The sequence below is a fragment of the Nerophis lumbriciformis genome, linkage group LG26 (genome assembly GCF_033978685.3).
Source record: "Nerophis lumbriciformis linkage group LG26, RoL_Nlum_v2.1, whole genome shotgun sequence".
Classification (NCBI taxonomy): domain Eukaryota; kingdom Metazoa; phylum Chordata; class Actinopteri; order Syngnathiformes; family Syngnathidae; genus Nerophis; species Nerophis lumbriciformis.
In genome coordinates this window covers 37,514,752-37,537,148 of record NC_084573.2, presented here as the reverse complement: position 1 = coordinate 37,537,148, position 22,397 = coordinate 37,514,752, and the positions used below count along the sequence as shown (strand labels likewise).

The 22,397-nt window shown below is 41.4% G+C and overlaps 1 protein-coding gene across 7 annotated transcripts in view; it reads right to left on the bottom strand.

The window, feature by feature from the left end:
* nhsl1b (NHS-like 1b) overlaps window positions 1-22,397 on the bottom strand; it is a 357,374-nt gene that overhangs the window by 119,309 nt on the left and 215,668 nt on the right. The window contains exons 1-2 of one of the 7 annotated variants that reach the window (XM_061986933.2): window positions 9,825-10,160; window positions 8,763-9,207 (exon numbers count right to left, since the gene is read on the bottom strand). The exons of the other annotated variants lie outside the window; for them this stretch is intronic. Coding sequence (XP_061842917.1) covers window positions 8,763-8,769 — 7 coding nt within the window. The 5' untranslated portion in view covers window positions 8,770-9,207; window positions 9,825-10,160. Of the gene's footprint in view, window positions 1-8,762; window positions 9,208-9,824; window positions 10,161-22,397 lie in introns of those variants that run through there. 7 annotated transcript variants of the gene reach the window in all.

Sequence of the window (22,397 nt, the reverse complement as noted above, 5' to 3'; positions counted from 1 at the left end):
ACTCTTTACGTAAAAATGTTTAAAATATTTAAATTCATAGGCAAATTAATGAATTATTTACTGTTACAAGCTGTTATTCTATTGGCAGCCATGAGTGCGGTGTGGCCCTCAATGAAAACAAGTTTGACACCCGTGGTCTGGTGGGACAGGCCAAAGTTAAGTGGGAGAAAATGCACTCCTTTATAAATGATTTAAGGCTTCACTACATTATGATTACCGTATTTTCCGCACTATTAGCCGCACCTAAAAACCACAAATTTACTCAAAAGCTGACAGTGCGGCTTATAACCCGGTGCGCTTTATATATGGATTAATATTAAGATTCATTTTCATAAAGTTTCGGTCTCGCAACTACGGTAAACAGCCGCCATCTTTTTTCCCCGTAGAAGAGGAAGTGCTTCTTCTTCTACGCAAGCAACCGCCAAGGTAAGCACCCGCCCCCATAGAACAGGAAGCGCTTCTTCTTCTACTGTAAGCAACCACCCGCCCGCGTAGAAGAAGAAGAAGCGCGCGGATATTACGTTTCATTTCCTTTGTGTGTTTACATCTGTAAAGACCACAAAATGGCTCCTACTAAGCGACAGGTTTCCAAGACGCAATCTCTCCATCCGCACACGGACTACTATTTCACAGCAACTGCCTAAAGACTTTCAAGAAAAGCTGGCTACTTTCCGTGCATATTGTAAAAACAAGATAGCTGAAAAAAAGATCCGGCCAGAGAACATTATCAACATGGACGAGGTTCCACTGACTTTTGATATTCCTGTGAACCGCACTGTGGATACAACGGGAGCACGTACGGTGAATATTCGCACCACAGGGAATGAGAAGTCATCCTTCACTGTGGTTCTAGCTTGCCATGCTAATGGCCAGAAACTTCCACCCATGGTGATATTCGAAAGGAAGACCTTGCCAAAAGAGACCTTTCCAGCCGGCGTCATCATAAAAGCTAACTCGAAGGGATGGATGGATGAAGAAAAGATGAGCGAGTGGTTAAGGGAAGTTTACGCGAAGAGGCCGGGTGGCTTTTTTCACGAAGCTCCGTCCATGTTGATATACGACTCCATGCGCGCCCACATCACGCTGGTTTTTAATATATTATTAAAGTTTGACTGACCTATCTGACTGTTTTTTTGACATTCCTTTAGCGCAGTTAGATGCGGCTTATAACACGGGGCGCCTTATAGGTGGACGAAGTTTTGAAATATGCCGTTCATTGAAGGCGCGGCTTATACACCCAGGGCGCCTTATGGTGCGGAAAATACGGTAGTTAGTACTACAACTAGAGTGGGGGAAAGTTGAATGGTGTCCTGAATAAACAGCCAAACAGAACAGAAGGCCAACAAGTGTTGCAGGGCGAGGCTGAGTCAACAATCGGCCACTAATGATTCTAACATGGGCTAACGTTCCCGGCCATTACACCTCAGTCTATTCCACTTTACAACCCCCCTCAAAAAAAATCCCCCCCACGGGCTGAATGACCTTTTTGTGACACCAAACTCTCCCGCTGTGTCCCAGTCCGCCCTTCTGTCTGGCCCTCTTACTGCTGGGGCCTCTTGCTGCATGAGGAACACACACAAGTCTGATGCCTTCCTGCCACTGGCTGGGACAAGTGCCAGCAGGATTTCTACATTTGACACAGAAGCACACTTTGCACAGCAAAAAGGTGCTTGAGCAGCAGATGTTACTGAGTAAATGACATCCCCTGGAACAGTTTTTCAACCTTCTTTGAGCCGAGGCACATTTTTTGCGTTGAAAAAATGCGGAGGCACACCACCAGCAGAAATCATTAAAAAACTAAACTCAGTTGACAGTAAAAAGTCGTCGTCGCAATTGTTGGATATGACTTTAAAGCATAACCAAGCATGCATCACTATAGCTCTTGTCTCAAAGTAGGTGTACTGTCACCACCTGTCACATCACACCCTGACGTATTTGGACTTTTTTGCTGTTTTCCTGTGTGTAGTGTTTTACTTCTTGTCTTGCGCTCCTATTTTGGTGGCTTTTTCTCTTTTTTTTGGTATTTTCCTGTAGCAGTTTCATGTCTTCCTTTGAGCGATATTTCCTGCATCTACTTTGTTTTGGCAATCAAGAATATTTCAGTGGACTCTCACTATTATGTTAGATCCACTATGGACTGGACTCTCACTATTATGTTAGATCCACTATGGACTGGACTCTCACTATTATGTTGGATCCACTATGGACTGGACTCTCACTATTATGTTAGATCCACTATGGACTGGACTCTCTCACAATATTATGTTAGATCCACTATGGACTGGACTCTCACTATTATGTTAGATCCACTATGGACTGGACTCTCACTATTATGTTAGATCCACTATGGACTGGACTCTCACTATTATGTTAGATCCACTATGGACTGGACTCTCACTATTATGTTAGATCCACTATGGACTGGACTCTCACACTATTATGCTAGATCCACTATGGACTGGACTCTCACACTATTATGTTAGATCCACTATGGACTGGACTCTAACTATTATGTTAGATCCACTATGGACTGGACTCTCACTATTATGTTAGATCCACTATGGACTGGACTCTCACACGATTATGTTAGATCCACTATGGACTGGACTCTCACACTATTATGTTAGATCCACTAAGGACTGGACTCTCTCTATTATGTTAGATCCACTATGGACTGGACTCTCACTATTATGTTAGAACCACTATGGACTGGACTCTCACACTATTATGTTAGATCCACTATGGACTGGACTCTCACAATATTATGTTAGATCCACTATGGACTGGACTCTCACTATTATGTTAGATCCACTATGGACTGGACTCTCACACTATTATGTTAGATCCACTATGGACTGGACTCTCACACTATTATGTTAGATCCACTACGGACTGGACTCTCACACTATTATGTTAGATCCACTATGGACTGGACTCTCACACTATTATGTTAGATCCACTATGGACTGGACTCTCACACTATTATGTTAGATCCACTATGGACTGGACTCTCACTATTATGTTAGATCCACTATGGACTGGACTCTCACACTATTATGTTAGATCCACTATGGACTGGACTCTAACTATTATGTTAGATCCACTATGGACTGGACTCTCACTATTATGTTAGATCCACTATGGACTGGACTCTCACATTATTATGTTAGATCCACTATGGACTGGACTCTCACACTATTATATTAGATCCACTATGGACTGGACTCTCACACTATTATGTTAGATCCACTATGGACTGGACTTTCACTATTATGTTAGATCCACTATGGACTGGACTCACACTATTATGTATATATATATATATATATATGCATATATATATATATATATATATATATATATATATATATATATATATATGTATGCTAAGAGTGACAAATTTACTGTAACTAAAACTGGGCGTGCTCCTGTGTTCAAACACAACTATTTCCTTTGAAAGGTTCCTGAGGCGGCAGGAAGAACAATGGCACACATTCTATGGAGAGCAAACTTTGCTCCAGAAAGGACAAGAAGAACATAGACGAGCTGCATGCATGTTCACTTTGATGTGGAGGCCTTTTTTTTTTTGCTGAGCAGCCATGCGAGGCTGAGACGGAGAGAGATGAGATAAAGGCCAGATTAACGGAGAGACAAGCCAGGGAACAAATGCTGCAGGACAGGTGAGTGAGCGAGCGAGCGAGAGAGAGATAGTGGATCTACACAACAAGGTGAGGCACCATACAAATACATCTTCACCATACAAATACATCTTCACAGACTCCCAAACTGACACAAAAGGCAGAGAGGAGTCGGTCGGTCGGTCATGCCTATTTTCCCCCGGCCGCCCTCCAGTGACCCCTCTTTGAAGTCCAAGCTCGGTTGGAAGCTTGGTGACAGAAAGAAGCTGTTAGTGAGACAACGTGAAGCCCGATGAATGAAAAGCTGAGAACTTCACGGCCATGACAGCGAGAGATATGAAGCCAGACTGTCTGGAAGGTGTGCAATTTTTTTTACAGCCTGATGATCGCTTCAGCCTCCATTACACCAATGTTTGTCCACCTTTTTGGAGCCAAGGCACATTTTTTTCTGCATTGAAAAAGGGAGGCATACCACCAGCAGAAATCATTAAAAAACGAAACTCAGTTGACAGTAAAAAGTCCATCTATCAATTCATCTTCTTCCGCCTATCCGAGGTCGGGTCGCGGGGGCAGCAGCCTAAGCAGGGAAACCCATACCTCCCTCTCCCCAGCCACTTCATCCAGCTCTTCCCGGGGGATCCTGAGGCATTCCCAGGCCAGCCAGGAGACATAGTCTTCCCAACGTGTCCTGGGTCTTCCCCGTGGCCTCCTACCGGTCGGACTTGCCCTAAACACCTCCCTAGGGAGGCGCTCGGGTGGCATCCTGACCAGATGCCCGAACCACCTCATCTGGCTCCTCTCGATGTGGAGGAGCAGCGGCTTTACTTTGAGCTCCCCCCGGATGACAGAGCTTCTCACCCTATCTCTAAGGGAGAGCCCCGCCACCCGGCGGAGGAAACTCATTTGGGCCGCTTGTACCCGTGATCTTGTCCTTTCGGTCATAACCCAAAGCTCATGATCATAGGTGAGGATGGGAACGTAGATCGACCGGTAAATTGAGAGCTTTGCCTTCCGGCTCAGCTCCTTCTTCACCACAACGGATCGATACAGCGTCCACATTACTGAAGACGTCGCACCGATCCGCCTGTCGATCTCACGACAAAAAGTCATTGTCGCAATTGTTGGATATGACTTTAAAGCATAACCAAGCATGCATCACTATAGCTCTTGTCTCAAGACTATTTCAGTTGTTTTTATCCTTCTTTGTGGGGACATTGTTGATTGTCATGTCATGTTCGGATGTACATTGTGGACGCCGTCTTTGCTCCACAGTAAGTTTTTGCTGTCGTCCGGCATTCTGTTTTTGTTTACTTTGTAGCCAGTTCAGTTTTAGTTTCGTTCTGCATAGCCCATACTTGCCAACCTTGAGACCTCCGATTTCGGTCGGGAGGTGGGGGGTGGGGGGGCGTGGGGCGGGGGCGTGGTTGGGGGCGGGGCTAAGAGGGGAGGAGTATATTTACAGCTAGAATTCACCAAGTCAAGTATTTCATACATATATATATATATATATAAGAAATACTTGACTTTCAGTGAATTCTAGCTGTATATATATTTATTTTATTTTATTATATATATATATATATATATATATATAATAAAATAAAATAAATATATATACATATATATATATATATATGCCCTGCGATGAAGTGGGGACTTGTCCAGGGTGTACCCCGCCTTCCGCCCGATTGTAGCTGAGATAGGCTCCAGCGCCCCTCGCAACCCCAAAGGGAATAAGCGGTAGAAAATGGATGGATATATATATATATATATATATATATATACAATATATATATATATATATATATATATATATATATATATATATATATATATATATACAATATATATATATATATATATATATATATATATATATATATATATATATATATATATATATATATATATATATATATATATATATAAAAGAAATACTTGAATTTCAGTGTTCATTTATTTACACATATACATACACATAACACTCATCTACTCATTGTTGAGTTAAGGGTTGAATTGTCCATCCTTGTTCTATTCTCTGTCACTATTTTTCTAACCATGCTGAACACCCTTTCGCAGGTACCCAGAAAGGTTTCGAGTACCACCAAAAAAACTGAATCTCTGAAGACAGTATAAAAATCTGTGTTAAAAGTGTACAAATACTGTTTGTATAATAAGCATGTTATTATTTTTTTTTTACAAATGAGGGTTAAGATTAAGAGTTCAGTACTAAAAAAAAGAAGAAAAGAATGTGGCTTAAGTACAGTTTTTTAATCGAGCTGCTGCATTTTTTGGTTGGGTTGTTTATTTATTTTGAGTAACTTCTATACATTTCTAAAAGGGGAGGAATGTAATAGAGTGATCTATGTTTGTCTGTTGCCATCTCCTGGTGAATGTTGGCTATAGCGTACTGGGGTCACTTTTTGGCTGGCCAACGATTTACGTGGTGTTGCGCACCTGACGTCACTCAGGTCCGCATGGAGCTGGAGGGGGCGTGGCTTCCAGCTCCGCCTGAATTTCGGGAGAAAATTTGTCCCGGTAGGTTTTCGGGAGAGGCGCTGAATTTCGGGAGTCTCCCGGAAAATCCGGGAGGGTTGGCAAAGTATGGCATAGCCTTCACTAAGCTTCACTGCCTTTTCTTAGGGGCACTCACCTTTTGTTTATTTTTGGTTTCAGCATTAGACACCTTTTTACCTGCACTCTGCCTCCCGCTGTTTCCCACATCTACAAAGCAATTAGCTACCTGCTGCCACCTACTGATATGGAAGAGTATTACACGGTTACTCTGCCGAGCTCTAGACAGCACCGACACTCAACAACAACACATCATTTGCAGACTATAATTACTGCTTTGCAACAAATATTTTTAACCCAAATAGGTAAAATTAGTTAATCTCCCACGGCACACCAGACTGTATCTCGCGGCACACTACAGTGGTTGAAAAATACTGCTCTAGACCAGTGTTTTCAACCTTTTTTGAGCCAAAGCACATTTTTTGCGTTGAAAAAATGCGGAGGCACACCACCAGCAGAAATCATTAAAAAAACAAAACTCAGTTGACAGTAAAAAGTCGTTTTCGCAATTGTTGGATATGACTTTAAAGCATAACCAAGCATGCATCACTATAGCTCTTGTCTCAAAGTAGGTGTACTGTCACCACCTGTCACATCACACCCTGACTTATTTGGACTTTTTTGCTGTTTTCCTGTGTGTAGTGTTTTACTTCTTGTCTTGCGCTCCTATTTTGGCGGCTTTTTCTCTTTTTTTGGTATTTTCCTGTAGCAGTTTCATGTCTTCCTTCGAGTTGTTTTAGCAATCAATAATATTGCAGATGTTTTTATCCTTCTTTGTGGGGACATTGTTGATTGTCATGTCATGTTCGGATGTACATTGTGGACGCCGACTTTGCTCCACAGTAAGTTTTTGCTGTCCTCCAGCATTCTGTTTTTGTTTACTTTGTAGCCAGTTCAGTTTTAGTTTCGTTCTGCATAGCCTTCCCTAAGCTTCAATGCCTTTTCTTAGGGGCACTCACCTTTTGTTTATTCTTGGTTTCAGCATTAGACACCTTTTTACCTGCACTCTTTCTCCCGCTGTTTCCCACATCTACAAAGCAATTAGCTACCTGCTGCCACCTACTGATATGGAAGAGTATTACACGGTTACTCTGCCGAGCTCTAGACAGCACCGACACTCAACAACAACACATCATTTGCAGACTATAATTACTGCTTTGCAAAAAATATTTTTAACCCAAATAGGTGAAATTAGATAATCTCCCACAGCACACACGATTGTGATAGCTCTTGTCTCAAAGTAGGTGTACTGTCACCACCTGTCACATCACACCCTGACTTATTTGGACTTTTTTGCTGTTTTCCTGTGTGTAGTGGTTTACTTCTTGTCTTGCGTTCCTATTTTGATGGCTTTTTCTTTTTTTTTGGTATTTTCCTGTAGCAGTTTCATGTCTTCCTTTGAGCGATATTTCCCGCATCTACTTTGTTTTAGCAATCAAGAATATTTCAGTCGTTTTTATCCTTCTTTGTGGGGACATTGTTGATTGTCATGTCATGTTCGGATGTAAGTCTTTGCTGTCCTCCAGCATTCTATTTTTGTTTACTTTATAGCCAGTTCAGTTTTAGTCTCGTTCTGCATAGCCTTCCCTAAGCTTCAATTCCTTTTCTTAGGAGCACTCACCTTTTGTTTATTCTTGGTTTCAGCATTAGACACCTTTTTACCTGCACACTGCCTCCTGCTGTTTCCCACATCTACAAAGCAATTAGCTACCTGCTGCCACCTACTGATATGGAAGAGTATTACACGGTTACTCAACAACAACACATCATTTGCAGACTGTAATTACTGCTTTGCAACTAATATTTTTAACCCAAATAGGTGAAATTTGATAATCTCCCACGGCACACCAGACTGTATCTGGTGTGCCGCGGCACAGTGGTTGAAAAACACTGCATTAAAACTGTGCACACCTGTTTAAGTTTTATAAGCAGCCTCATCGCTCGCTGAGAATGTTGTGGCCGGTGTCAAGAAAGTGTTTTATTTCCACTTTTGGTTACGGCGGATTTGTAGTTAACTGCCCGTTGACACCTTGGCAACACGTTTTAAATCTAACAACACCCTCAGGAGCCTCCCTGCCCCGGACCATTTTTCTCCTAGTTGGCCGGACAACACTTGTGCATGTTGGCCTGTTGTACTATTTTTCCTCTTCAATCCGAAGCTTCAATCGTCCTTCAGCACAGTCCCTCCAGATTACGAGGGCTTTTTTTTTAATCGTTGCAGCCTATAATGCTTTTTAAGAAAGTTGCAATGTTTTGAGGCTTATTTGTTTCAATGCCATTGAATGAACTTGCGATCCATCCGCCCATTTTCTACCGTTTCTACCGCTTGTCCCTTACGGGGTTGCAGGGGGTGCTGGAGCATATCAATTGTTTTTAATGTTCCTTGTGTGATTTATTTAAACACTATAACTACAAAAAAAAAAAAAAAAAAACGAAAATCGCGCACAGTGGCGGAGAAACGACTTGGCTATGAAAACAAATACTTGCACAAAGGCAGAAACTATGAACAACAAAAAACACTTAACTGTGGCTTAATAAACAAAAACTTACTTGGCATGGAACCGGCATGAAAAAAGAGCTGCAAGGGTCATAAGGGTGTGGAGAGTGTGCAGAAGCATAAATGCGGGGATGTCACCAGAAAGACAAACTGAAAACAATGAACTTAAATACTACAGACATGATTAACGAAAACAGGTGCGTGACTCAAAACGTGAAACAGGTGCGTGACGTGACAGGGGAAAACTAATGGGTTGCTATGGTGACAACAAGAGTGCACAATGAGTCCGCGCACAGTGGCGGAGAAACGACTTGGCTATGAAAACAAATACTTGCACAAAGGCAGAAACTATGAACAACAACAAAAAACACTTAACTGTGGCTTAATAAACAAAAACTTACTTGGCATGGAACCGGCATGAAAAAAGAGCAGCAAGGGTCATAAGGGTGTGGAGAGTGTGCAGAAGCATAAATGTGGGGATGTCACCAGAAAGACAAACTGAAAACAATGAACTTAAATACTACAGACATGATTAACGGAAACAGGTGCGTGACTCAACACGTGAAACAGGTGCGTGACGTGACAGGGGAAAACTAATGGGTTGCTATGGTGACAACAAGAGTGCACAATGAGTCCAAACGTGAAACAGGTGAAACTGTCATGTCTGTATTATCATGTTTTGTTTTAAGTCATGTTTTGTTTAGTTTCTGTCTTTTCACTCCCTTGTCTGGTCACCATAGCAACCATTAGTTTTCACCTGTCACGTCACGCACCTGTTTCACGTTTTGAGTCACGCACCTGCTTTCACTAATCATGTCCCTAGTATTTAAGTTCATTCATTTTCTGTTGTTCGTCCTGACGACCTCAACACATTTATGCTCTGTTCATGCCTGATATTTCTTTTCATGTCAATTCCTCAAGCAACTACTTTTGTCCAAGCCAAGTAAGTTTTCGTTCCATATTTATAGTCTTTTTGGTTTCATAGTTTGTTCTCCGCCATTGTGCGTGTTTTTTGTTTGTACTTTTTTGCTATAGTCTTTTGGTTTCATAGTTTATTCTCCGCCACTGTGCGCGCTTTCATTTATTCCTTTTTTTGATAATAATAAATCATGTACCTTCATTCCCGTCTCGCACGAGCCAACTTTCCGTTGCATCCTGGAAAAGCACACACCCCGGACCAAGTCATGACAGAAACTAATGGGTAACCATGGAAACAAGACAAGGGAGTGAAAAGCCAGAAACTAAAGAGTCCAATAACTAAACAAAACAAAACATGACTAATACAAAACATGGTCACACAGACATGACACCTTGTACCTTTAACCTCAAAAAGCACACAGTTGCGACAAACATTACAAACAAAAATATTGTATTGATGTTTTACTCGTTTAGTTAAACGTAAACATGCAAACTCCACAGGTAGAGGTTTTCCTTTGTCTCACTGGCAATCAAAGCACTTAACAACAGAAAACTACTGTAATAAGAATTTTTTTTTTTTTTTCAACCAGGGGGAGCTTAGGTAAACAAAACAGAATGCTGGAGGACAGCAAAGACTTACTGTGGAGCAAAGTACATCCGAACATGACATGACAATCAACAATGTCCCCACAAAGAAGGATAAAAACAACTGAAATATTCTTGACTGCTAAAGATTCACTATGGACTGGACTCTCACTATTATGTTAGATCCACTATGGACTGGACTTTCACTATTATGTTAGATCCACTATGGACTGCTGGACTCTTACTATTATGTTAGATCCACTATGGACTGGACTATCTCACTATTATGTTAGATCCACTATGGACTGGACTATCTCACTATTATGTTAGATCCACTATGGACTGGACTCTCTCACTATTATGTTAGATCCACTATGGACTGGACTCTCACTATTATGTTGGATCCACTATGGTCTGGACTCTCACACTATTATGTTAGATCCACTATGGACTGGACTCTCACTATTATGTTAGATCCACTATGGACTGGACTCTCTCACTATTATGTTAGATCCACTATGGACTGGACTCTCACACTGTTATGTTAGATCCACTATGGACTGGACTCTCACTATTATGTTAGATCCACTATGGATTGGACTATCTCACTATTATGTTAGATCCACTATGGACTGGACTCTCACACTATTATGCTAGATCCACTATGGACTGGACTCTCACACTATTATGTTAGATCCACTACGGACTGAACTCTCACACTATTATGTTAGATCCACTATGGACTGGACTCTCACACAATTATGTTAGATCCACTTTGGACTGGACTCACACGCTATTATGTTAGATCCACTATGGACTGGACTCTCACACTATTATGTTAGATCCACTATGGACTGGACTTTCACTATTATGTTAGATCCACTATGGACTGGACTCTCACACTATTATGTTAGATCCACTATGGACTGGACTCTCACACTATTATGTTAGATCCACTATGGACTGGACTCTCACACTATTATGTTAGATCCACTATGGACTGGACTCACACTATTATGTTAGATCCACTACGGACTGAACTCTCACACTATTATGTTAGATCCACTATGGACTGGACTCTCACACTATTATGTTAGATCCACTACGGACTGGACTCTCACAATATTAAACGCTGGTTTAGTGTGGCTGAAACGGGGCTCAGGCTAAATAAGTATTTGGTTTAGTGTAGACATAGCACACATACAGGTTGACAAGTACATGAATGCAGGTGCTTCACGCCTCGGAGGACTGCACGCACAGATAACCTTAGGCCGGTTTCTTGACCTACATTCCAACACCGGCCCCTTTATGATGATCCGATATCATAAATAACAACTACTTTATCTAATCAAAGTCAATGTTTCCAATCAGCAGAATGCAAATAGCAAGTGCAGTATTGAGCTAGGCGGTGTTGCTCTCGTGCTGAGAGGGCGTATTGTCTGATTTCCACAGAAGCCTGGCGACAGACTGAGCTAATTTAGGTTAAGTGCCTCAAGAAGCTCAAGGACACGTCGCAACAAGCCACCTGGGGCCCGCCAGTATGTGAGCCTATCAATAGGAAGTGGGTTGGAGTCCTATCAACGACAATATGTGTTCATCTGTACTTCCTCTAAGTTGGGCAGATGCAGTAATTGTTTGACCTATTTCCCGCCTTACACCTCATCTTTCACTGGTGCACAACAGTAGGTCATTAGGGAAGGGAGAGGAGGGGAGGGGGATGGGACACTAAATCGTCCAAACAGCAATTAAAAAGACAAACTAATTGACCACAAATTCAGGAAGTGGGTTAGACAGTGATGCTGAGGGCGGTGGTTCGATCAAGAGTTGCTGGATGTCATCGATGACTGCAATCAACACAACCCTGCATGGAAGTAATGCCAAATTGGCTTCCTGAAATAGGCTCCGGCACCCCTGAAAGGGACAAGCAGTAGAAAATGGACGGATGTGGTGATGAACAGAGTCGTTCAGGTCTGTCTTGGCTAATAGATACAACTCATGTTCGTCCTTCGTTTTCGAAGATGACCAGGTGACTTCACGTTGATTTGTGTGTGCGAAGATGGCTGATGAGGCCAATCCTTGCGCGGAATGACGGGCTGCAGTGAGGGCAGGTTATGGCTGGGGGGGTGGCTGGCAGAGAGGGAGGAACTGTCTCTGGTCTTGCGGAGCTGTCGCTTCTGTTCGGCTTCATGGATGCGTTTTTCCTCGAAGTCTGCAACACCGTGCCAGACTGCAGAGCGCCAGATTGAACGGTGTTGGGCATCGGCTTCCCATGTCTCTGGGTCTAGACCACAGCCCTTGAGACTGGCCTTTAAGGTGTCCTTAAAGCGTTTTCCGCTGTCCGCCGCGTGAACGCTTTCCATGGTGCGGTTCACCGTACAGGAGCATTTTTGGTAGGCGTTCATCGGACATGCGGCAGACATGGCCAGCCCATCTCAGCTGGGAACGCTTGAGGATGGCATAGATGCTATCCATCTCAGCCCTGTGGAGGACCTCAGTGTCTGGGATGTTGAGCAGCCTCCTGAGGGAGCTCATGTGGAAGGCGTTAAGCTGTTTAGCATGCCGGCTGTATACAGTCCAGGTCTCACAGGCGTACAGCAGGAGGGGTAGGACAACAGCACGGTAGACCTTAAGTTTGGTCCGTAGGCTAAGCCCTCTGCGCTCCCAGACAGAACTGCGGAGTCGGCCAAATGCAGCACTTCCATGCGCAATCCTACGCATGACCTCCTCGTCGATGTTGCCCACGCGTGACAAGGTGCTACCCAGGTAGACAAACTTTTCAGCAGCTTTGAGGTTCTGACGAGGGGCTCAGTGTACGGGTCTCCAGGAGCAGTTTGATGCATAACAACTGTTTTTTTTTTTGTACTGATGGTGAGTCCAAAGTCTGAGCATGCTGTGGCAAAGTTGTTCATGCTCCGTTGCATGTCCAGCTCGTTGGAAGCATTCAGGGCACAGTCGTCCGCAAATAGATACAACTACAAGTTTGCAGAATGTCGACAAAGCATTGTATTGATATCTTACATTGGACTCTGTCAGGATAACGAAAGGAACACCATGAACATTTGTCACCATAGACCAGAGTTTTTCAACCTTTTTTTTTTTGAGTCAAGGCACATTTTTTGCGTTGAAAAAATGCGGAGGCACACCACCAGCAGAAATCATTAAAAAACGAAACTCAGTTGACAGTAAAAAGTCATTGTCGCAATTGTTGGATATGACTTTAAAGCATAACCAAGCATGCATCACTATAGCTCTTGTCTCAAAGTAGGTGTACTGTCACCACCTGTCACATCACACCCTGACTTATTTGGACTTTTTTGCTGTTTTCCTGTGTGTAGTGTTTTACTTCTTGTCTTGCGCTCCTATTTTAATAGCTTTTTCTCGTTTTTCCGTATTTTCCTGTAGCAGTTTCATGTCTTCCTTTGAGCGATATTTCCCGCGTCTACTTTGTTTTAGCAGTCAAGAATATTTCAGTTGTTTTTATCCTTCTTTGTGGGGACATTGTTGATTTTCATGTCATGTTCGGATGTACTTTGTAGACGACGCCGTCTTTGCTCCACAGTAAGTCTTTGCTGTCCTCCAGCATTCTGTTTTTGTTTACTTTGTAGCCAGTTCAGTTTTAGTCTCGTTCTGCATAGCCTTCCCTAAGCTTCAATGACTTTTCTTAGGGGCACTCACCTTTTGTTTATTTTTGGTTTAAGCATTAGACCATACTTGCCAGCCCTCCCGGATTTTCCGGGAGACTCCCGAAATTCAGCGCCTCTCCCGAAAACCTCCCGAGACAAATTTTCTCCCGAAAATCTCCCGAAATTCAGGCACACAATATAAACAGCGTACCCGCCCAATCACGTTATAACTGAAGAATGATGGAGGGCGAGTTCTTGGTTTCTTATGTGGGTTTATTGTTAGGCAGTTTCATTAACGTCCTCCCAGCGCGGCAACAACGCACAACAACAGCAGTCACGTTTTCGTCTACCGTAAAGCAGTTCGTCTGCCGTAAACAGCAATGTTGTGACACTCTTAAACAGGACGATACTGCCATCTAGTGCATTTGATGCGTGCCACACAGCAATGCATCATCAGAGAGGGTGTTCAGCATGGTTAGAAAAATAGTGACAGAGAATAGAACAAGGATGGACAATTCAACCCTTAACTCAACAATGAGTAGCTGAGTGTTATGTGTGTGTATATGTGTAAATAAATGAACACTGAAATTCAAGTCTTCATAACTTTTATGGACAGAATTTCTAGGCGCAGTCAAGGCGTTGAGGGGATCCGGTTTGGTGGCTGCAGGATTAGGTCTCTGCTTTTTGCAGATGATGTGGTCCTGATGGCTTCATCTGGCCAGGATCTTCAGCTCTCACTGGATAGGTTCGCAGCCGAGTGTGAAGCGACTGGGATGAGAATCAGCACCTCCAAGTCTGAGTCCATGGTTCTCGCCCAAAAAAGGTTGGAGTGCCATCTCCGGGTTGGGGAGGAGACCCTGCCCCAAGTGGAGGAGTTCAAGTACCTCAGAGTCTTGTTCACGAGTGAGGGAAGGGTGGATTGTGAGATCGACAGGCGGATCGGTGCGGCGTCTTCAGTAATGCGGACGCTGTATCGATCCGTTGTGGTGAAGAAGGAGCTGAGCCGGAAGGCAAAGCCCTCAATTTACCGGTCGATCTACGTTCCCATCCTCACCTATGGTCATGAGCTTTGGGTTATGACCGAAAGGACAAGATCACGGGTACAAGCGGCCCAAATGAGTTTCCTCCGCCGGGTGGCGGGGCTCTCCCTTAGAGATAGGGTGAGAAGCTCTGTCATCCGGGGGGAGCTCAAAGTAAAGCCGCTGCTCCTCCACATGGAGAGGAGCCAGATGAGGTGGTTCGGGCATCTGGTCAGGATGCCATCCGAACGCCTCCCTAGGGAGGTGTTTAGGGCACGTCCGGCCGGTAGGAGGCCGCGGGGAAGACCCAGGACACGTTGGGAAGACTATGTCTCCCGGCTGGCCTGGGAACGCCTCGGGATCCCACAGGAAGAGCTGGACGAAGTGGCTGGGGAGAGCGAAGTCTGGGCTTCCCTGCTTAGGCTGCTGCCCCCGCGACCCGACCTCGGATAAGCGGAAGAAGATGGATGGATGGATGAAATTCAAGTTTTTCTTATATATATATATATATATATATATATATATAAAAGAAATACTTGAATTTCAGTGTTCATTTATTTACACATATACACACACATAACACTCATCTACTCATTGTTGAGTTAAGGGTTGAATTGTCCATCCTTGTTCTATTTGTCACTATTTTTCACTATATTTTATATATATATATATATATATATATATACATATATATATATATATATATATATATATATATATATATATATATATATATATATATATTATAAATACTTGACTTAGTATTTCTTATATATATATATATATATATATATATATATATATATATATATATATATATATATATATATATATATGAAATACTTGACTTGGTGAATCCTAGCTGTAAATATACTCCTCCCCTCTTAACCACGCCCCGCCCCCTGCCCCCCACCTCCCGAAATCGGAGATCTCAAGGTTGGCAAGTATGCATTAGACACCTTTTTACCTGCACACTGCCTCCCGCTGTTTCCCACATCTTACAAAGCAATTAGCTACCGGCTGCCACCTACTGATATGGAAGAGTATTACACGGTTACTCTGCCCAGCTCTAGACAGCACCGACACTCAACAACAACACATCATTTGCAGACTATAATTACTGCTTTGCAACAAAATATTTTTTAACCCAAATAGGTGAAATTAGATCATCTCCCACGGCACACCAGACTGTATCTCACTGTGGTTGAAAAACACTGCTATAGACAAACGAATCAATATTTCCTTCAGATTAGTGATCAGGGGCAAACAGTGCAAGACGTAACCCAAACAAGAACAATAATAAGAGTGCAAGACAAAAAGAAACACTAAACAAAGGAAAACAACACAAAAACCCAGAAACGGTCAGAATCAGTGCAGTCCATAACTTAAAGGGGAACATTATCAGCAGACCTATGTAAGCGTCAATATATACCTTGATGTTGCAGAAAAAAGACCATATATTTTTTTAACAGATTTCCGAACTCTAAATGGGTGAATTTTGGCAAATTAAACGCCTTTCTAATATTCGCTCTCGGAGCGATGACGTCACATCGGGAAGCAATCCGCCATTTTCTCAAACACCGAGTCAAATCAGCTCTGTTATTTTCCGTTTTTTTCCACTGTTTTACCGTACCTTGGAGACATCATGCCTCGTCGGTGTGTTGTCGGAGGGTGTAACAACACCAACAGGGACGGATTCAAGTTGCACCAGTGGCCCAAAGATGCCAAAGTGGCAAGAACTTGGACGAAATGTGTTCAAAATACGGGGCTGTGGGGAAAGCCGACGAAAATGGTCAGTCGTTTGTTCCGCACACTTTACCGACGAAAGCTATGCTACGACAGAGATGGCAAGAATGTGTGGATATCCTGCGACACTCAAAGCAGATGCATTTCCAACCATAAAGTCAAAGAAATCTGCCGCCAGACCCCCATTGAATCTGCCGGAGTGTGTGAGCAATTCAGGGACAAAGGCCCTCGCTAGCACGGCAAGCAATGGCGGCAGTTTGTTCCCGCAGACGAGCGAGCTAAACCCCCTATCGACCCTAGCTTCCCTGGCCTGCTGACATCAACTCCAAAACTGGACAGATCAGCTTTCAGGAAAAGAGAGCGGATGAGGGTATGTCTACAGAATATATTAATTGATGAAAACTTTATTAATTACTCGCGGTTTTACGTAAATTATTATAAATAAACTGTGTTTACCAATAATTTAGCTTAAAAACATGACAACACTTAAAAACAAACACATACCAATCGTTGGTTAGAAGGCGATCGCCGAATTCGTCCTCGCTTTCTCCCGTGTCGCTGGCTGTCGTGTCGTTTTCGTCGCTTTCGCTTGCATACGGTTCAAACCGATATGGCTCAATAGCTTCGGTTTCTTCTTCAATTTTGCTTAAGCCGCTGAAATCCGAGTCTGAATCCGAGCTAATGTCGCTATATCTTGCTGTTCTATGCGCCATGTTTGTTTGTGTTGGCATCACTATGTGACGTCACAGGAAAATGGACGGGTGTTGAGAAACGATGGTTAAAATCAGGCACTTTGAAGCTTTTTTTAGGGATATTGCGTGATGGGTAACATTTTGAAAAAAACTTCGAAAAATAAAATAAGCCACTGGGAACTGATTTTTAACGGTTTTAACCCTTCTGAAATTGCGATAATGTTCCCCTTTATAGCTGCATTTCCTAGTCAAATGCAAGTTTTCATCTGGAGTTCTTGTCATCTCACTTAGCCAGTAAATATGATACAAGTGTAATCCACACAGTTTTAATCCTACAAGACGGGTTTAATCATGTCTCAGTGGACTGGGAGACGGATGTGGATCTGCATGATCTATAAAACATGCATGCACAAATCCATTGTGTGTCAGTCAGCTGTGTTATTATATGTGTTTCACAGATGTGCTAAAAGGAGGCTCCTGCCATGATAATCCTATACTGAAAAAAGAACCCCCAATCCACTGAAGCCCCTCCCTTCGAATAAATCACTGGAATCAGTCTGTCTCTAAACCCCCTCCCCTTTTGGTCTCAACTGAGCACTAATGCAGGATGGAGGGATTATTATTAGATAGTAACCCTCATTGGGCATTAAGTGTGTGACCCCCCTCTCTTCTAGGGAGCCCCCAGGGGGGGAAAATTGCCCCCAACTTCCAAATTAAATTCCCTGTGATGCATCATTTGATCTTGGATAAAATGTGTGTCCAGTGAAATAAGGTGGTTCATTCCATGCTAATTACATTTGCAAAATTGACACTAAATGTTGTTGTTGTTGTGCACTAATGTCATTTCTGTAATCTGCAATCTAAGTAAGATGAAATATCTCAAATAAGGGTGATATTTGCTTATTTTCTGTCTGATAAGATCATTCTTCTCACTAGAGTGTTTTACTTGTTTTAAGTGTTTTGGTCCTAAATGATCTCAGTAAGATATTACAGCTTGTTGCTGAGATTTGATGACCTATAATCATACTTTGCCAACCCTCCCGGATTTTCCGGGAGACTCCCGAAATTCAGCGCCTCTCCCGAAAACCTCCCGGGACAAATTTTCTCCCGGAAATCTCCCGAAATTCAGGCGGAGCTGGAAGCCACGCCCCCTCCAGCTCCATGCGGACCTGAGTGACGTCAGGTGCGCAACACCGCGTAAATCGTTGGCCAACCAAAAAGTAACCCCGGTACGCTATAGCCAACATTCACCAGGAGATGGCAACAGACACACATAGATCACTCTATTACATTCCTCCCCTTTTAGAAATGTAGAAGTTACTCAAAATAAATAAACAACCCAACCAAAAAAATGCAGCAGCTCGATTAAAAAACTGTACTTAAGCCACATTCTTTTCTTCTTTTTTTTAGTACTGAACTCTTAACCCTCATTTGTAAAAAAAATAACATGCTTATTATACAAACAGTATTTGTACACCTTTAACACAGATTTTTATACTGTCTTCAGAGATTCAGTTTTTTTGGTGGTACTCGAAACCTTTCTGGGTACCTGCGAAAGGGTGTTCAGCATGGTTAGAAAAATAGTGACAGAGAATAGAACAATGATGGACAATTCAACCCTTAACTCAACAATGAGTAGATGAGTGTTATGTGTGTGTATATGTGTAAATAAATGAACACTGAAATTCAAGTATTTCTTTTATTTATATATATATATATATATATATATATATATATATATATATATATATATATATATATATATATATATATATATATATATATATATAGCTAGAATTCACTGAAAGTCAAGTATTTCTTATATATATATATATATATATATATATATGTATGTGTGGGGAAAAAAATCACAAGACTATTTCATGAGGGGGGTACCCTCAATCGTCCTGACGATTGAGGGTACCCCCCTCATGAAACAGGCCTGTAGAGATGAAATAGTCTTGTGATTTTTTTCCCCACACATACATACATTGCGCTCTACTACGGTATCGAGCACTATTTTTTGGATAACCTTATTAAGACATATATATATATATATATATATATATATATATATATATATATATATATATATATATATATATATATATATATATATATATATATATATATATATATATATATATATATACATACACATATATATATATATGAAATACTTGACTTGGTGAATTCTAGCTGTAAATATACTCCTCCCCTCTTAGCCCCGCCCCCAACCACCCCCCCACCCCCACCTCCCGAAATCGGAGGTCTCAAGGTTGGCAAGTATGCCTATATTGAGTAAAACATGCTTGAAACTAGAATATCAAGTGTTGCAAAGCTGTGTCATCAACGCTCACAAGTATAAAACTACTTTTTTAAAGTCATCATTTCTTATTTCAAGCATGTTAAAAAAAAAAAATCATGACTTTGACACAATTGTGTCTCATAATTAAAACAGATGACAGCCAAATGGACTTTGCTGTTTTATTTTCAATGAAACAATAGAAAAAACGTACTCATATAGTAGTACAGTTGTTATTAGTGAGGTAGGAGATGATTTTAATCTTGACGGGGCATGAGGTAAACAAACATAAACTATGGCATGGAACAAACACGAAACTGTGGCATGAAACAAACAGTATAAACTATGGCTTGGAACAAACACGAAACTGTGGCATGAAACAAACAGCATAAACTATGGCTTGGAACAAACACCAAACTGTGGCATGAAACAAACAGTATAAACTATGGCTTGGAACAAACACCAAACTGTGGCATGAAACAAACACGACTTACGTGGCATGAATCGAACAATGACGCCAGGCCGACTGACTGGCAAAGGCAGGCTTAAATAATACCTCTGATTAGTGCTCGTGAAGCAGGTGAGCGGGCGAACACTAATCAGAGCCAGGTGGAAATAATAAGTAACCACGCACTGCAAAAACGGCAATCTAAGTAAGATGAAATATCTCAAATAAGGGTGATATTTGCTTATTTTCTGTCTGATAAGATCATTCTTCTCACTAAGCAGATTTTATGTTAGAGTGTTTTACTTGTTTTAAGTGTTTTGGTCCTAAATGATCTCAGTAAGATATTACAACTTGTTGCTGAGATTTGATGACCTATATCATACTTTGCCAACCCTCCCGGATTTTCCGGGAGACTCCCGAAATTCAGCGCCTCTCCCGAAAACCTCCCGGGACAAATTTTCTCCCGAAAATCTCCCGAAATTCAGGCGGAGCTGGAAGCCACGCCCCCTCCAGCTCCATGCGGACCTGAGTGACGTCAGGTGCGCAACACCACGTAAATCGTTGGCCAACCAAAAAGTGACCCCAGTACGCTATAGCCAACATTCACCAGGAGATGGCAACAGACAAACATAGATCACTCAATTACATTCCTCCCCTTTTAGAAATGTATAGAAGTTACTCAAAATAAATAAACAACCCAACCAAAAAATGCAGCAGCTCGATTAAAAAACTGTACTTAAGCCACATTCTTTTCTTTTTTTTTTAGTACTGAACTCTTAACCCTCATTTGTAAAAAAATAACATGCTTATTATACAAACAGTATTTGTACACCTTTAACACAGATTTTTATACTGTCTTCAGAGATTCAGTTTTTTTGGTGGTACTCGAAACCTTTCTGGGTACCTGCGAAAGGGTGTTCAGCATGGTTAGAAAAATAGTGACAGAGAATAGAACAAGGATGGACAATTCAACCCTTAACTCAACAATGAGTAGATGAGTGTTATGTGTGTGTATATGTGTAAATAAATGAACACTGAAATTCAAGTATTTCTTTTATTTATATATATATATATATATATATATATATATATATATATATATATATATATATATATATATAGCTAGAATTCACTGAAAGTCAAGTATTTCTTATATATATATATATATATATATATATATATATATATATATATATATATATATATATATATATATATATATATATATATATATATATATGTATGTGTGGGGAAAAAAATCACAAGACTATTTCATGAGGGGGGTACCCTCAATCGTCCTGACGATTGAGGGTACCCCCCTCATGAAACAGGCCTGTAGAGATGAAATAGTCTTGTGATTTTTTTCCCCACACATACATACATTGCGCTCTACTACGGTATCGAGCACTATTTTTTGGATAACCTTATTAAGACATATATATATATATATATATATATATATATATATATATATATATATATATATATATATATATATGAAATACTTGACTTGGTGAATTCTAGCTGTAAATATACTCCTCCCCTCTTAGCCCCGCCCCCAACCACCCCCCCACCCCCACCTCCCGAAATCGGAGGTCTCAAGGTTGGCAAGTATGCCTATATTGAGTAAAACATGCTTGAAACTAGAATATCAAGTGTTGCAAAGCTGTGTCATCAACACTCACAAGTACAAAACTACTTTTTTAAAGTCATCATTTCTTATTTCAAGCATGTTAAAAAAAAAAATCATGACTTTGACACAATTGTGTCTCATAATTAAAACAGATGACAGCCAAATGGACTTTGCTGTTTTATTTTCAATGAAACAATAGAAAAAACGTACTCATATAGTAGTACAGTTGTTATTAGTGAGGTAGGAGATGATTTTAATCTTCTCAAGAAATCTTGACGGGGCAGGAGGTAAACAAACATAAACTATGGCATGGAACAAACACGAAACTGTGGCATGAAACAAACAGTATAAACTATGGCTTGGAACAAACACCAAATTGTGGCATGAAACAAACAGTGTAAACTATGGCTTGGAACAAACACCAAACTGTGGCATGAAACAAACAGTATAAACTATGGCTTGGAACAAACACCAAACTGTGGCATGAAACAAACACGACTTACGTGGCATGAATTGAACAATGACGCCAGGCCGACTGACTGGCAAAGGCAGGCTTAAATAATGCCTCTGATTAGTGCTCGTGAAGCAGGTAAGCGGGCGAACACTAATCAGAGCCAGGTGGAAATGATAAGTAACCATGCACTGCAAAAACTGCAATCTAAGTAAGATGAAATATGTCAAATAAGGGTGATATTTGCTTCTTTTCTGTCTGATAAGAT